This window comes from Vicugna pacos, chromosome 29, assembly GCF_048564905.1.
Source record: "Vicugna pacos chromosome 29, VicPac4, whole genome shotgun sequence".
In the NCBI taxonomy this organism is placed as follows: Eukaryota; Metazoa; Chordata; class Mammalia; order Artiodactyla; family Camelidae; genus Vicugna; species Vicugna pacos.
The window spans coordinates 11,418,598-11,434,735 of NC_133015.1; the positions used below are offsets into that span (position 1 = coordinate 11,418,598).

The 16,138-nt window shown below is 34.6% G+C and overlaps 1 protein-coding gene and 1 non-coding gene across 2 annotated transcripts in view; both read right to left on the reverse strand.

The window, feature by feature from the left end:
* Positions 1-384: 384 nt before the first annotated feature.
* The window catches only part of CRISPLD1 (cysteine rich secretory protein LCCL domain containing 1), a 43,269-nt gene continuing 27,515 nt past the window's right edge, over positions 385-16,138 (reverse strand). The window contains exons 7-15 of the mRNA XM_006202399.3: positions 14,920-15,060; positions 14,518-14,578; positions 14,342-14,408; positions 14,010-14,140; positions 12,250-12,293; positions 12,076-12,148; positions 7,426-7,501; positions 4,172-4,302; positions 385-1,505 (exon numbers count right to left, since the gene is read on the reverse strand). Coding sequence (XP_006202461.1) covers positions 1,454-1,505; positions 4,172-4,302; positions 7,426-7,501; positions 12,076-12,148; positions 12,250-12,293; positions 14,010-14,140; positions 14,342-14,408; positions 14,518-14,578; positions 14,920-15,060 — 776 coding nt within the window. The 3' untranslated portion in view covers positions 385-1,453. The remainder of the gene's footprint in view (positions 1,506-4,171; positions 4,303-7,425; positions 7,502-12,075; positions 12,149-12,249; positions 12,294-14,009; positions 14,141-14,341; positions 14,409-14,517; positions 14,579-14,919; positions 15,061-16,138) is intronic.
* Positions 14,720-14,883, reverse strand: LOC116286043 (U1 spliceosomal RNA). Its single transcript, XR_004195808.1, has one exon. It is a non-coding gene; the product is annotated as a U1 spliceosomal RNA (small nuclear RNA).

The following is a 16,138-nucleotide window of genomic DNA, read 5'->3' on the forward strand; positions in this document are numbered from 1 at the left end:
CCTGCTCTCTTGCTTTCTCTGATCCTTGTGTGTAATGTTTCTATCTGCTCGTAAATGCCTACTTATCTACTTTCTAAAAATATGTGAAGTATTTGTTGTCAATTCTTTTATAATCACTTTGTAGCTTTCACATTCTTTCCTTCTAGTTTATAAATTAACCTCTCCCCCTCCCCAAATTTCCTTTGATACAATGCTTCTAAATATATGACTATCTTCTCTTTCACAAACAAATACCAAAATAATCAGCGTGGCTTTCCCCACATCTGGTATTAGGGGTGCTGATTATATTAATGTCAATAAGCCAAATTTAAAAAGACTTGACAATTTTGTTACCTGAAAATAACTTCTAAATCAAAGTAAGGATACAAAGGGGACTGAAACAACACTTTGAAATATGATTAATTTTAATATGTTTTCAGGGAAAGAGTAAATTCACCAGCAGAAAAAAAATTACCAAAGTTAACATTTTACAGATTTTCAGTCTCAAAGCACAATACATATTTCATACAAACAAACATATCACCATTATAGGTACCATAATATGGCAACATTTATACACAAGGCCATTTACCATTAAGAAAATTCAGTGGCAATGGTGATGCAATGCATTAGTTCATCTTTGTTAAACTTTTTGCTATTATACTTCCTGGCCTGCAGGAGTATTTGCCAGGATACAAAAGGAAATGTGTGACCTCAGTTTGAACAATGCATAGAAAGCTCTGGTTGCCCACACTTCACCCTCTATTTACTATGTGATCACTAGAAATGTTTTTGTATCACTACCCTGACTTCATTCCATGTACTATTAAGGCCATTCCCAAGGAATCAAACATTTGTACAGATTCACTTGTATATTATGGAATTATTTTATAAAAAAATAAGTGCAATATCAGGACTTAATATTCTATATGCCTAGACTTAATAAAAGAGAAAACCTATACAGGTATTATGTAGAAAATAATTTGATATATATGGAATAGGTAATCATAACACTGAACTGGGGAAAACGTAGTACGTTTTTGTCATTTTTATAGTTATTATTTCTGTTATTATTGTTTTTAAATGCACCAGAAGATTTACTGAGGGCCATTCACATTCAATGTTTAGATTCATTTTATTAGTGGCATATACAAAGCACCGTATCATATCATATATGAAATGTAGAACAATTATGACTACCTAATTAACTGTAAAAAATAACTGCTAAGAAAATATAGCAATATTTAACACAGGATTTCTAAAACCATTACATATTCATTACTTTTCCCAAAGCTAATAATGTCCCATGTTTTATTTTACAGATGAAGTCTATCAAGATTTATAGGCATTTTGGCACTTTTAGGGGGGCTGAAAATAGTTGATATCTTCTGTACAGTAATGTTACAGTTTTATACAAAATTCAGAAATATGGCATTTGGAATAGTCTTTATGATTCTCTTCCAAGTGTTCCATTTCACACAACAGCAAATACTCTGAATGCCTTTCCTCCTGGGGGATTCTGTAAACTGCAAAAAATACACAAAGTATATTGATGTCATCTCCACATGTAGTCCTTCAAACAAATCATGCTCTCTTATGACAGTCAAGAAAGTTGCTCTATGAATCCAGATGGCCAACTTTCTTAGACTCCCATAATTTATAGCTATTGGAAAGCTTGAGTGAGGGTGATGTAATTCTTTAAATCATGGTTGTATGCTGACTGCAAGTTTACTAAAGAAATTTAAGGTGCATAGGAAATTATAATTTCCTAAGCCTGACAAAATTTAAATTATATAGTTAGTATACTTATTAATATTTTTAAGACTATGGCTTCAAAAAAGTTTTACTGAGGAAATTTAATGGTCAAATCTGAAAGGTCCTAAGAATTTCTTCACTGAAGTGGAAACACACACACACACACACAGCACTAAAGTTCATTTCAGAGGTATTTGAAAACAGAACTTTAAAGCAATACAGAATCATCCTTTTTACTCTTTATTAAATTATTTGTATTTTATTTGATAATACTAATCAAGGTATATGTTTTGTTTAAATACCTCAAGTTAAAACCAGGTTGACAATGCCGTTAATCATTATTTATTCTAATACAGTGTAAACTTTTAAAGTTTATATTTTTGCATAAGGTTTTAATTTTCTTAATAATATAAAAAACTTTTAGAGATAAACACAATAAATGCTAAGAGCAAGACAAAATGCAATTTCTTTTATACAGTTATTCATGTACAAGAAAAGAAAGAGAATTTTTAGAATGAAGAAGAGATGAGAACGTCACAAGTGTATACACACAACATTACACAATAAACACACACAGGCGCCAGGTTTTTCATACAAGCAGATGGCCAACTGAAAGTCATTTATGTTTGTAGGAAACAGGTAGACAATGTGTTCCAGAAAGCAAATGTGTTTGGTGTTTCTTCTTTATACACAGTGAAACATTGGAAAAATACATATTTCTAAACCTCTAGAACTAGTGCTGAATCTGAGTTCTGACTGACTAGTTATGTGACCTTGGGCAAATCATTTAACCTCTCTGAGCCTCAATTAACATGCCTGTAAATTAGGGTTTATAGAACCAGCTTAATAAGGCTATTTAGTGGAGCTGAGTTAATACAATTAAAAGGTCCAAAAGCATCTGGAAAATTCATGGCAGGTGTTCAAAAAAATATTTTTCTCAGTTTTCCTAGAATATCATCTATCTTATAGTTTTAAAATAAACTTAAGGAATATGACAAGCAAGTGAAACCACATCACTCAGTTCAGCTTATGAAACTGCAATCATACTCAATAACTCTAGAATCTACTTTATATATCATATTTAGTATTCATGTATATAGATAAACATACGGGAGGAGAGAAATGGAGAGAGAGAGGGATGGAGGAAGGGTGTGTGTGAGGAGCGAGCTCTGCATGTTTTTCATTTCAGAGAAGAAATTCTTAGGATCTCAGCTTTGTCCATTAAATTTCCTCACTAAAATTTTTCTCGAAACTATAGATGTTAAAAATATAAGTATGATGGCAATATAATTTAAATTTTGTCAGACTTGGAAAATGGTAAGCACTCTGGGGTATTGCTATGAGCCTGATGAGCCAGGTGTAGAGAAGTCACCTTCTTAACAACGGCTCCTTGATACAGTCTCATCTGAAAAGAGATGCTAGGGGGAGGGTGTAGCTTAGTGGCAGAGCATGTGCTTAGCATGCACAAGGTCCTGGCTTCAATCCCCTGTACCTCTACTGAAAAATTTATAAAATGAAAAATTAATTAAAAATACATAAAGAATAACATACATAAAATAGAGTTAAGCAGCAAAACAAAACCAAAAAGGAAAATAGATGCTAAACACAAAGCTTCCATGTAAAAAGATGGGACCCGGATGCTCATGTGGAAGGCAATCTAGACACTGCATGATGCACCTTTTGGTGTCCGTTAGAGAAATTTCACCATAGTGTAAACCCTCCACTGGCAAATTTGAAGAACCCAGTAAATGTGTAAAAGTTAGGGACTTTTTTGTATCTATACAAAATACACGGGACTTCATATTACCTCCACAGGTACCAAGTATTTGAAAAATCATTGCAGTTTTTTTTTCTCTTAAGTTTTATTAAGTCACATGAATTTTATCAAACCACTAAATATATGACACCAAATACAAGAATGCCTGAAAGAGTTCATTTATATCGTACTAGGCATCCAACTTCCAATCAAAAAGAGAATCTGGTTCCAGGGAAAATCAGACTCATTGTTTGTGTCAAATACTCTGTCAGAGAACTGGATTAGAGAAATATTCAGTGCCTTGCTCACCTAGAAAGAATTACATATAAAAACTAATCTAGAAAATCCAAAAGAGGATGAAAGAAATTTCCTTATTATAAGATCAATTAACAAAAGAGTGGTTCTGACTCGTATCCGATTTTCACGTTGATTTTTATAAGCCTGCAGGAGACAGGCACCTCTGGTACTACAGCTTCTCCCATCCCTCGAAGACCGACTATTACACAGTGTGCAAAGGACACACACCAGCTCAGTCAGGAAACTTCAAACCCACTCTAAAGCCAGATGGTTGTAAAGCAAGTATAGGGATAGATGATATAGATAGATGATAGACAGATAGATAGGTAAGTTTATCTAAATATTTGGATATATGTTTATAAATACACATATCAATGTATTTACCTTTCTGAGAAGATTCCATTCTGAAAAGAAGCAGTGTAAGTCTTTCTTTTGTCCACAGGCATAACGTCAACATAGCCACCATGATTTCGAACCACCCCAGCGTGTACTGCTGCTCTGCAGATACTGGACAGCTGAGGGAGCAAGGAAAAACCCATCACTGTTAGGAGATGTCTGCTGAACCTGGTCAGCCTACTCTCCTGGTCGCTGACATCTGTCTCTATATGGATACCCAGTGAGCAGCTGCGGGATGTTTTGTATGTAAAGAAATGTTTTCAAAGTCACAAAGTTGAGGCCAATTTTGAGCAAGGCAGATCTGAAGGCAGATCTTAAGGGTGGCGGCAATGATAAGATGCCTTCACCATCTAATCTGTCCAGACAGCAAGCTTTTACTTTTGTTGAAGCAATAAAATGCAAATTCACTCCTTTTATCCCTTAAGGGCCTATTTCTTATTCTTAAATTTCAGCCTTTTGCTAATGCCTAGTCGAGCCACTCTGACCAAATGTTCACAGGTTGGATTATCTGGACCTCATTTATATTCAGTTTTGACTTAAAAAAACACAAACATAGTTCTGTATATCGTTAGTCCCTCTTCCAAAATACAGGCATATATTAAATGGAGAGGTTTTTCCTATTAGATAATATAATCTGCCCAGAGAAAACGTGCCCAAAAGAGTAACCCCCGCAAAAAAAAATACGAAGAACGAACATAGCTCTACCTAGATTTGCAACGTTCATGACTCTCATCTGACATGAGGTACTGAGAAAGTTCTATTTTTGCATTGTATCAATTATAGAATCTGAGCTGAACAGAATTTCTATAAAGGAGAAAATGGTTTCCTTTTTTTTTTTTTTAAACAACTGAGTTCCTTTGGTCAATTAAAGTCTTCTGCAGATTTTAACAGTGGCATTCATCCAAATATTCTACCAAAATTTGTCAATTGCTGAGTATAGCCTGAGGAAATCCCACAAAATGAAACACTTGAACTGTTTCAGGATAAAGCAATCCACCTCATAGCCCCACGGGTCCTTTCTGATCCCGCTGGTGCGTTCTTATCTCACTCACATGTGAGTGACTTAATGTGCTTTTTTAAGTTCACATAAGCATGTGCATCTTATGTGACCTTGCTTTATTACTGCGCTCTGAACTCTGTAGCATCAGTCAGTATTTATTAGATCAGAGACCGAATGCCAAGCTGTTTAATCCTTTTCATGTTTTTGCTATATCACAAAATACCATCCATCTAAAACCCCATATCCTTACTCTGAGAAAGCAGTTTATTCACCATTTAAAGTCCCGCACAGAATAACATTTGTGTCCAATATGGTTCGTAACAGATGGAATTAAAAATAACTCTGGACACATTTCAGTATTTATCCTGTTCTGTTAAAAGGGTATTATCAGCATTTTTCCCAAGGCAATAAGAGTGTTTAGATACAACATTCACTAAATCCAAGCACTTAATATGGTTCAAAACTATTGTTTTGCCATAACTATGCAGTCAGCAGGCATTCCGATTTGAGTTCAAAGGTCAGAAGAGATTTTCTTTTTCTACTCACACTTTGTAAGAATTAATATATCACAAAAAGAAAGGCTACATCTGTGAAAACAGTGGAACATTTTTAATAAATGCAGAAATTAACTTCATCTGTAATGAATGAGAAATGAAAGCTTAAAGTAATAGAATGCACAAGTTCTAACTCTACAGATGGAGAGAGAGAGAGAGAAAAAAAAAGATGCGGGAGGGAGGGAGATTGGTAGATTGTTTCTCATCTTTCCAAATCTTGTTTTAAAAAGATAATGTAGGGGACAGAAAGATTGATTGATTAACAAATGGTTGAATCTCTGACTCTGTACTTAGCACATAAGAGAAATTTTTACATTTCCAAATTCTTCCACATAGTAAAACATAATTTCTTACCCCATTTCATGAGGTAGGAAGATAAAATGATCTCAGGATACAGTTCTAACAAAACCTTAACTCTAGCAAAGACACGGCTTATAGGTATAGAAATGTATAGGATATTTTGGAGCTGGGAGAGAGACTTGGGTTTTGGAGAATCATTTTAAATGTAAAGCTGAACTGGAAAAGAAAAAAAAAACTGGACCTAAATGAACTCACCAAGAGAAATAAGGTGGTAACACATTTCAGGCCTCTCTTCACAATCATATTTCCATATTAGTCTTTTTTTTATCTAGATAGTTTTTTTAATTTTTTCTTTTCAATTGAAGAAGAGTCAGTTACAATGTATCAATTTCTGGTGCAGAGCATAATGTCCCAGTCATGCCTATACATACATATATTTGTTTTCATATTCTTTTTCATTAAAGGTTATTCTATTAAATAAGTGCATCAAGAATGTATTTCTTAAATTTGTTTTTGTAGCTCTTTGGATTAGATATTGATAGTGGTTTCCAAATGTCTGCCACATAAAATCTAAACTCATCAGCATGTATGTAGACTCTCCAATTACATGTTTCAAGAGCCGGACCCCTCCCTCCATCCCTCACTAAATTGGCTGCAGCCCCTTTTAGCTTCAATTCTCACCAGCTCAGATACAAGCAAGCCTACATGCTATGTCCACTTCCAGCTCACTTGCTGTCACCTCCGTGTCTTTGTAGATGCCATTTACCCTGCCTAGAATGTGCACTAATCCTCTTGACAAACCCACCCTTGAGACCTGGATCAAAAAGCACTTATCCACACTGAAGCCATCACAGCTAATCTTCCTGGTCCAGCCCCACCCTAGCTCTGTCATCCATTACAACACACCCTCAAGTGGTTTCCTTCTGTACGTATTTTAATATTACCTGTTTTTGATTCTATGCTACTTTTTTAAACACCCATTTAACAGTGGCGATATTGTTCAGACATTTGACAAACTCTTAATTATCCAGTTTATCCGTCAAATACTTAAGAACTAAAAGGAAGGTTAAAGAAAAGTAAAATGCTTTTTCCTTCCCAAGGATGTGTCCAAACTATTTAATTCAGTGTCTAAGACACATGGATAAGATATGAAGAAAAATTTAGTCAAAATTAATGATTCTGCAAGCATATTTGCACACGGATATTCATTTTTAGTGTTACTGATAATTGACTCTTCTGAGTATATATATATATATATATATATATATATCTCGACACAGAATCTGTTCCTTTTTCTGTATATAATGTACATATATACATTTAAACATACATGTGCATGTACATATAGACGGATAGATACTGAGAGCTGCACAAATTAGGATACTTACATCAGAATAAATTCGAGTTCCAATTACACGAGCATAATGTGGATTTGCCTGCATACAGTTACGAGGACAATATACTCTGAAAAATGAATATATTTATTTATATTTATAAATATTAAGTAGCTGGTTATTTCAGTCTTTTTTTCTTAGTAAGACCAGACATGCATACCCAAAAGTAAAGTCAGCATTCTAAACTCTACTCTTTTTTTCAATGGAAGTACAGCTGATGTACAATATTATACAAGGTACAGGTGTACAATGTGGTGATTCACAATTTTTAAAGCGTATGCCCCATTTATAGTTATTATAAAATGTTAGCTATATTCCCTGTGTTGTACAATATGCCCTTGTATTGTATTTTATACCTAATAGTTTATACCTCTTAATCCCCTACCCTGCATTGCCCCTCTCAAGTCCCTCTCAACACTGGTAACCACCAGTTTGTTCTCTGGATCTGTAAGTATGTTTCTTTTTTTTTATATTCACTAGTTGGTTGTAATCTTTTACATTCCACACATGAGTGTATCACACAGTATGTCCTTCTCTGTCCCACTTGTTCCACTTAGCATAATACCCTCCAAGTCCATCCATGTTATTGCAAATGGCAATTTTTTTTTTTTTACTTCTAAGGGCCTCTCTCCTTACATTACAGATGACCATCTTCTCCCTGTGTCTTTTCACATTGCAAATGGCAAATTTTCATTCTCTTTTCTAGCTAAATAGTATTCCTTGTGTGTGTGTGTGTGTGTGTGTGTATTTATACACATTTTTTTCCTTCTAAAATAGGTCAGTTGCACAAGCCAGACAGTAGACACAGTTGTTTCTGCTTACTTTATCCATTTCCAGCTTTTGGCACAAATGTGGTTTTTTTTTCTCTTTTTCTTACTTTCTTTTTTTTAAATTTAGCCAGGAACCATTCTAATTTGGGGATTCAAAGCCGAAGGAAACATCAGAGAGTATCTCTCTCTCAGTATCTGGGAATTTGGTACCCCATGTGGCTGCAAAAGTTAGTAAACATATAACTTGGAAAAACCGAACCATTGTCTGCCTCACACATCTCAGTTTCTTTGGTGTCTCATCCAATTTCATGGTTTTAATTATCATCTGTAAACTGTTCACTGCCAAATTTACATCTCCAGTTGGGATCTCTTCTCTTAATTCTAAATGTGTACATCCTACTGTTTATTCAATATCTTCACTTATATCTCAAATTTAGCATGTTGAAACTAAATTCCTGATCTCCTCCCCCGGCCCCTAAATACCTTCTTTCTGTAGGCTTCCTACAATAAATTTCAACTCCATTGTTCAGGTGGTCAGGCCGAAAACATTTATTCTATTTCAACCCTTTCCTTATCTCAACTTCATGTTCACCCCACTAGCAATTTCTACTTAGGTAAGTTCAGGTCAAAGAAAGACTGCAGGAGCTTTCTTGCATGTTTGTGTTCTAGTCTTTGGTTTTAACACCTTGTAATATACTTGTGAAAATGTAGACAGTGATCTAGTAAACACTGCTTTATTGACAACTTGCTTTTAAGCTTTGAACAAAAGTGCTGACACATTTTAACAGTACCTGCTTTTACATCTTGAGCCTTCCATAGATTTTAAAGATCTAATTGTTTTGTAGACAGATGTAAAGCAGAATAAGATTTCCAGTAACACACACACACACACACACACACATAATTTCTACAAGGTTATGGTACTAAATAGTAGAGACAGTTTATTTCAGGCTGTTCTGCCAGCTTTGGAACCTCTTAAGGACATGACTGTGCGGGTAAATCTTACTTCCTCACCCTCATCTTCAGCTAATTTCCTGTCATGTATCTGCTGTTGGCATTTTTCTCCAGAACAGATTTATGCCTCAGCTTCTTCAAGTGATATGAAATTTTCAAACAGATGTACCAACCATATGTTCCCTAAAAGTTATAAACTGTCATGTAAATAATACCATTATGACCTAATTTATCAAACGACTCAAAATTTTATATGAGAAAAGAAAAGATAACCTTTGTTCCACCACATTTCTAAAATAAAACAAGAGGGAAGCTTTCCAGACTACTGTAGGTCAAAGTTATGCATAAATTATCACTTCTACAGACTTGTTATGATAGTGACAGCAAAAATTAAAACTGAATTTTAATAATTTATACCACTCCTGTATGGAGGATACTTCCCCTCAAGCCAACAAAGAGAAAACTTATTTACTAATATTTCACTTGAATGATTTTGGGGAGGACAACAATATTGCTACAGACTGTTCTCTAGATACAAAATTACTATTTATTGAGCATATACTAGAGGAAGGCTTTATGCTGAATGCTCTACAGAAATTATCCTTACTATTTGAATATCATAAACCTTGACACATGGCTGAAATAGGGCCTAGCATAATAATGGTATATAATAAGCATGTAATAAATATTTACAAACGGATAATTCTAAAATGCTTGCTTTTTTTCCACCATATCACAATGGCAAAATTTACCAGTTTCACCTAGCAATATACCTTATTCTTTTTATAAAAATACAAGCTGTAAGTATAGGCATTTGAGAAATGTGGGGAAAAAATTTTTTTTAATTTCCTGAGATTATAAAACACACCACAATTTTAATTAAATTTGTTATCCTTATGAGAGCATAATTTGTAAATCTCTAGTTAGAGGAGAGTGTACTTTTATAATAAAACTATTTGGCATTTAATTTATCCATGATCAGATGGTAAAAATATATTTTTCAAACTGTGTAGGTGAGCCTCAGATTATCCTACACGTTGTATAAACTGCTGATTCCAATAAAAATACATGCTGAAGAATTTAAAACTTCTCAAAGCAGTAGGTACCAAGTTAGCTGACCAGAAATATTACAACAGTATTCTCACAAGAGAGTAGAGACAAACAGATTTGGTTTTTTAGAAGGAAACAGGTTAACTATTGTTACCTAAAGGAACTGATTGCTTATATCACTGCAGTATCTGTAACTGAGAAACTTCCCACCAATGGAAAATTGAAGTATTTAAGTCTTAGATCAACATCACAGTATTTTATCCCTTTGCGAACAACTAATTCTCATAATTTAAATGAAACATTGCTTTAATTTTAAAAGGGTAAATGAGGAAACTTCTCCAAAGTAAGTAAACTTTTTCATAAAAAGTGAGCTTCCTCAATTTTTACTAAACTATACTTTATCAATTATAATCAAGTTTCTAAATCTCGTTACTAGTTTTGGAATTAAAATGGGCTTTCTTGGCATTGATGGAGGTAATGTGGAAGGAAGTGAGGCTGGATGAGCAGGGACATACTTCATTTCTCTTATATGGTTATGGCTTATGGCCATAGTGCTTCTAACTGCTTTCACATTATCTTGCTCAAGATACAGGAAGCCTTTTTCCCCATTATTTTATAGTAGACAAATTCCATTATAATATTTTAAATGAAAGAGTACAAAACAAAAATAAAAGAAAGGCAGAAGATAAACTTTTGACTTGCCACAATTAGACTTACCTAATTTAGCAACTAGGATGACACTGCTTAAAAATACAAGCCATTCCATTTTAGTTTCTGTAGTGAAATCTTGTTACAGACCAAATGCTTGTGTCCCCTAAATTCATATGCTGAAATACCAATCCCCAATGTGACTGAATTTGGGGATAGAGCCTTCATGGAGGTGATTAAAAGAAGTCATAAGGGTGGGGCCTTTATCTGGAGAGAGAGAGAAAATGCTTTCTCCCGCCCCAGCCATGTGAAGGCACAGAGAAAAGCCAGCCACCTGCAAGGACAGTGGCTTCAAGAAGTCTTCAGAAGAAGCTAAACCTGACAATAACTCGATCTTAGGCTTCCAGCCTCCAGAACTATAAGAAGATAAATTTCTGTCCTTTACACCACCCAGTCTGGGATGTTTTGTTGTAGTAGCCCAAGCTGGCTCAGACAGCACACTGCAGCACGTGTGCACACACAGACCACACGCACAAACTCTATTATGGCGCAGCACAGGGTACTTGCTACTGAAATTTATTCTATTGTTGATTGCCTGCCTGCAGTCTAGAATACAATAGAAAAAAAAATTTTTTTTCTTTAACTAAGCAGGTAGTTTTTCGGGTTTCCCCATTCCAGAAAGTTCCACTTCAATAAAAATGACACTCTGAAGTGAAAGGTGCGGACAAGTATTGTGCTAAATTGACTGGTTTCATAATCTGGAGGCAAGGCTCAGGTGTGCACATCTCACACCCTGTTTTGGGGAAGGCATCCTGTGAATGATGCACTCGGAGCCTCACCCTGGGGAGAGGGGCCGCCTGGCCCTGACGTGATCAGCTAAACAGCCCTGCAAGGACCTGGCAAGGGCCTGATGTGTGGAGCTTACTGAGTGGCCACGCCTGGGAGAGCTGTCAGAATGAAGCAATGAACACGTGATTCTTTCTTTTAAATGTTAAAGCTTTTTGTATAGACAAAAACAAAGAACCCACTTTTTTTGGAGACAGTGCCTGGAGTGCACGTAGTCTGTCCGTGTGGCCCCACTGCTCCCCGCTGCTTAGCAGTTCAAGACCATACACCCTCTGAGTCCTGGACGCACCAGGACTTCGGGCAAAAGCATTTATCCTGGCTGAAAGCCCCACTGTTCACTGGTTGCAAAGGAATGAGGAAATTTAGAAAATGGTACCTGGGGCAATGGGAAGCAGGCTTATGAAATGGACAGAGCTGTTCCACAGTGGTTTCACAAGTGACAGCCTGGACTGGAGAATTCAAACACAAAGCAATTAGCCAATCCTTTGGAAACAAGAACATGCAACAGAATGGTTAAAAAAAAAAAAAATCAGATGAAGAAAGTGCTGACCTGTTACTTTAGAGACTGTGAAGGAATTAGCAGACTGATATTTGCTGAAGATAAAAAAATAAAAATGTCAATCATTTTCTTCCGTGCATGATCATCAACATAAACTCTCCTATTTTTCACATCTATAAATATTTGATTTCTTCTTAAATATTCTTATTTAAATACCTAGTCATGTAGTAGTTTAAGAATCCATCATTTATTTTATGCTAAACTCATATCGTCTTCAAGTATGAACCAAGTCAATACCATTCTTGATATTAGAGAATGATCTCTTTTCATTATCAGTCTCAAAAACTTGTAGATAACAGCATAAAATAATACACATTTGAATCCATATGTTAGTTTTCTATCAAAATTAAAACTGTCAGTATATTTATTTCCTCTCACCACAGAATCAAACAATTTAATATCACAAAATAATCAATAAAAGGCAGAGTAAAAAGCTACTAAATAAGAAATACCTTAAAGGAATGTGCATTATTTGCTTTTTGCTTCCCCACTGTATAAAATGTCTACAACAAATGAATGAATTCCTCTTCCTTATGTGTATTATTAAAAAGCAGGTATATACAAATAATATATCATTATATATGAAACATTTAATTGGCTTATCTATACCCAGATTTCCAGAGAAATATGTATTGCAAAAGGTGAGGCTTATTTGTGATGGTACTTTAATATGACATGCCCTGCAAGTTTCAAGAGAGTTTCTACAGTAAACAATAAAAAAACAAGGTAAGAGAAAAAATTAAACAATAGGATAAAAGGTCTTTAATGAAACACCCAGTGTTTGGCTTCCTAAAGCTAATAACTAATATTTATTATTTATTGAAGGTGATTAATAAAGATTTGCTGAATAAGTTAATAAATTAGGTGTTTCTATAAAGCTTTTATGTAAGAGAGTAATTGCTAATGGCTGAAAACCACATATCAAGCCTTTGAACAAACTGTATGCATAGGATGTCATTCCACCAATTTTAAAGGATTTTTAATACATTATTTCTTAATGTTATGAATTTCCTATGTGGAGTTTCACGCAATTGTACAGTTACAAGTGAAGGAAGACTATGTCATATTTCCTAAGAAAAGGCATTCCGTATGAGGTTCAATAAAGTTATTTTTTTACATTAGGAAAGAGAAACTACAAAGATATTTCAAAAGCCTACATGTTTCTACTTTCCACAGAGTACATATGAAAATATGTTGTTTTAGAGTAATACATTTAGTATGTCCAATATGAAAAACATTTCAAAAGTTAATCAATGCTTTTATGTTGGGTCAAATTACATTTCAATGGACAGAAGAAAGCTGGCATACTATATTACATATTTAGAGACTTTTCAAACTGCTTTCTTCCCTAGTAATCTAATTTATCTTATTAACAAAGCTATTGTTGCATGAAAAAAATAATTCTCCCAAAACAGGGCAGGAAGAAGTCGCAAATTAATTAGCCTTCTCGGGCATTTTCTGTCACAGCTGAAAAATGTATTTCTTCACAAAACGAAAAACTATAAATGTGGACATTTGTAATGAAACTAGAAAATTTGGAGTTTTAGCATGATCTTTATCAGCAAAAGGGTTCAACTTGAATTCAGATATTCTTCCTTCTTTTTATCCATGAAATGGATATAGTTGAAATGAGCTTCAAAAAGTTACCTTCTCTCTTTTACAAATTAAATTATTCTATGTGTTGCTCTAAAAAAAATAACTCATTGTTACAACTTAAAATCTCTGATCCAAAAGGTTATTTGGGTACTTACCCAATTGTCTGAATACCATTTCTATTGGATTTGATGAAATAATGTTTTCTTCCTTGTCTAGTGATATCCACCCAACCACCGTCATTGTCTATTATACCATAATGAATTGCAGCTCTACAGATGCTGGATTGCTGGGAGAAAAGGAAGGGAGAAAACGATGTTAAAATAATAATAGCTCTGCACAGAACACAACTAGTTACTCTTGATATGACTTTAAACAAACACTTCAGAGCAAAATATCTATACTTATAAAAATCATTATATTTCAAATTAAAAATCAAACATTATGTGAAAGGAATCTATCCCCAAATAATTACATTTATAATACTTACCATTTCATAATGTACACTGCCAATAACTTTAGCTTTGCTATCCAAACAGCCAGCAGGGCATTCATATCTAAACAAAGGAAATGGGGGACAAAATTTAGCTTCTCTGAATGTCAGTATAAAATGAAAATATTTTTTAAATTTTGTCAGTTAATTTTAAGAGTAATAATAAACATTACCTATTGCAGGTTGTTCCTTTGCACTGATCTCTTAATCTTACTTCACAAGAAACAATTTGAGCTACAATTTTAAAAATAATAATAATAATTTAGATGATGTAACAGCTGCCCTAATTCATCCCATACAGTCTAATGCCAAGTTTTTGCTATTCTAAAAATGCAGCTGAATAAGCCATCAGTGTAAACTTTAATAAAAATTTTTTAAGGGAAGGTGTGAAAGCAGTCCCCCATTACCACAAGTTATGCAGTCGAGTTTCCCACATTTGGGAAGATCACAGGGGTCAGGACACCCGAAGTGCAATGGCTAAGCCTCACCCTGGGAAAACCACCTTTGTGATCATGGCATCTCCCCTGCCAGGTATTAAAACGGTAACATGTTTGTAAGCAATGCAGAGATCTTACACATTTGCTGTGTGCTTATGACTTCGTTTCTGTTACTGTCATCTGCTCTTGTCTGGATGTGGGTGTCGTGGACGTGGGGCTGCTGCCGTTCAATCTCATTTGTCTCTTCTTCTCGACGAGGGTAGTAGCTGTCTGATCCTTCTGTTACAGAGAACAGATTTAAGAAACACGAATCCATTCTAAATGCGCACAAATTATAAATAATGATATATCTTTATATGCCTGTTTAACATTAAAAACATTTATACACCTGTTAAACATTTGAAAAAGCAGTACTGTGTATTGGCACAGGTTTTGGCTTAAGGTGGTGCCCTTACATACTGTATTGGAGTAAATAAACCATGCACATCAAACTTTGAGCCCTTGATTAATTTGTGCTCTCATTTAGCTAATGTTAAATGGAGTCATTTCTAAATTTTGCTTATATTTTAAAGTTATATCAATCATTGGCTTTCACCATAACACCAGGAAGTCTACACAGTGACCTAGTAAAGTCGAGGCTTAGTGACTTCGAATTTTCTTCTCAAATGAAACCATATTTTCAGGAGGATCACATTTAAAATTTTCAAAAGGATCACGTTTAAAATTCTCGTGAAAGGAAATTCAGATTGGCATGCCGTTCTTATTTACCACACTATCAGGTTCCACAGAAAGGTTTCTTTGTAGAAGGAAATTCAATGTGCAGAAATTTAAACATAACAATGGAAAATAAGCAAACCTTGAATGTAATAGTTTTTCCAGGTTGGCTTATATCAAGGGCTTGACAGGGCATAGCTGGCATATTTTGAAAATGATTTTCATGTATGTCCAAGAACTCAGAATCCAGAAAAAGGAAGTATGAATTCAGAGGAAAGTTAGCATTAGTAAAATTCTGTGGTCACTGATGACAGAGCAAGCAGGTTGGAGGTTTGGGGGTAGAATGAATGGAAAACAGACTCACACACGATGAAAAATGTTTTCAGAAATTAAAAATGGCTCATGTAACAGTGAAATATACGGTTACCTCTTGGCTACTTATTATAGTTAATGACCATTTAATCATTAAGAGAAAAAAAGAGACATCTCTTTACAAGTACTGAAAAGTGGCTGCATTTACTCATATTTTCTACTACACTTAGTCTGCATTAATCCTCATTTAGTCATTATTAAGAAAAAAATAGTACAAGGGAGTAAAAATGTTCATTTGAATGGCCAGTAAGAGGGTGACTCTCACAAAGCT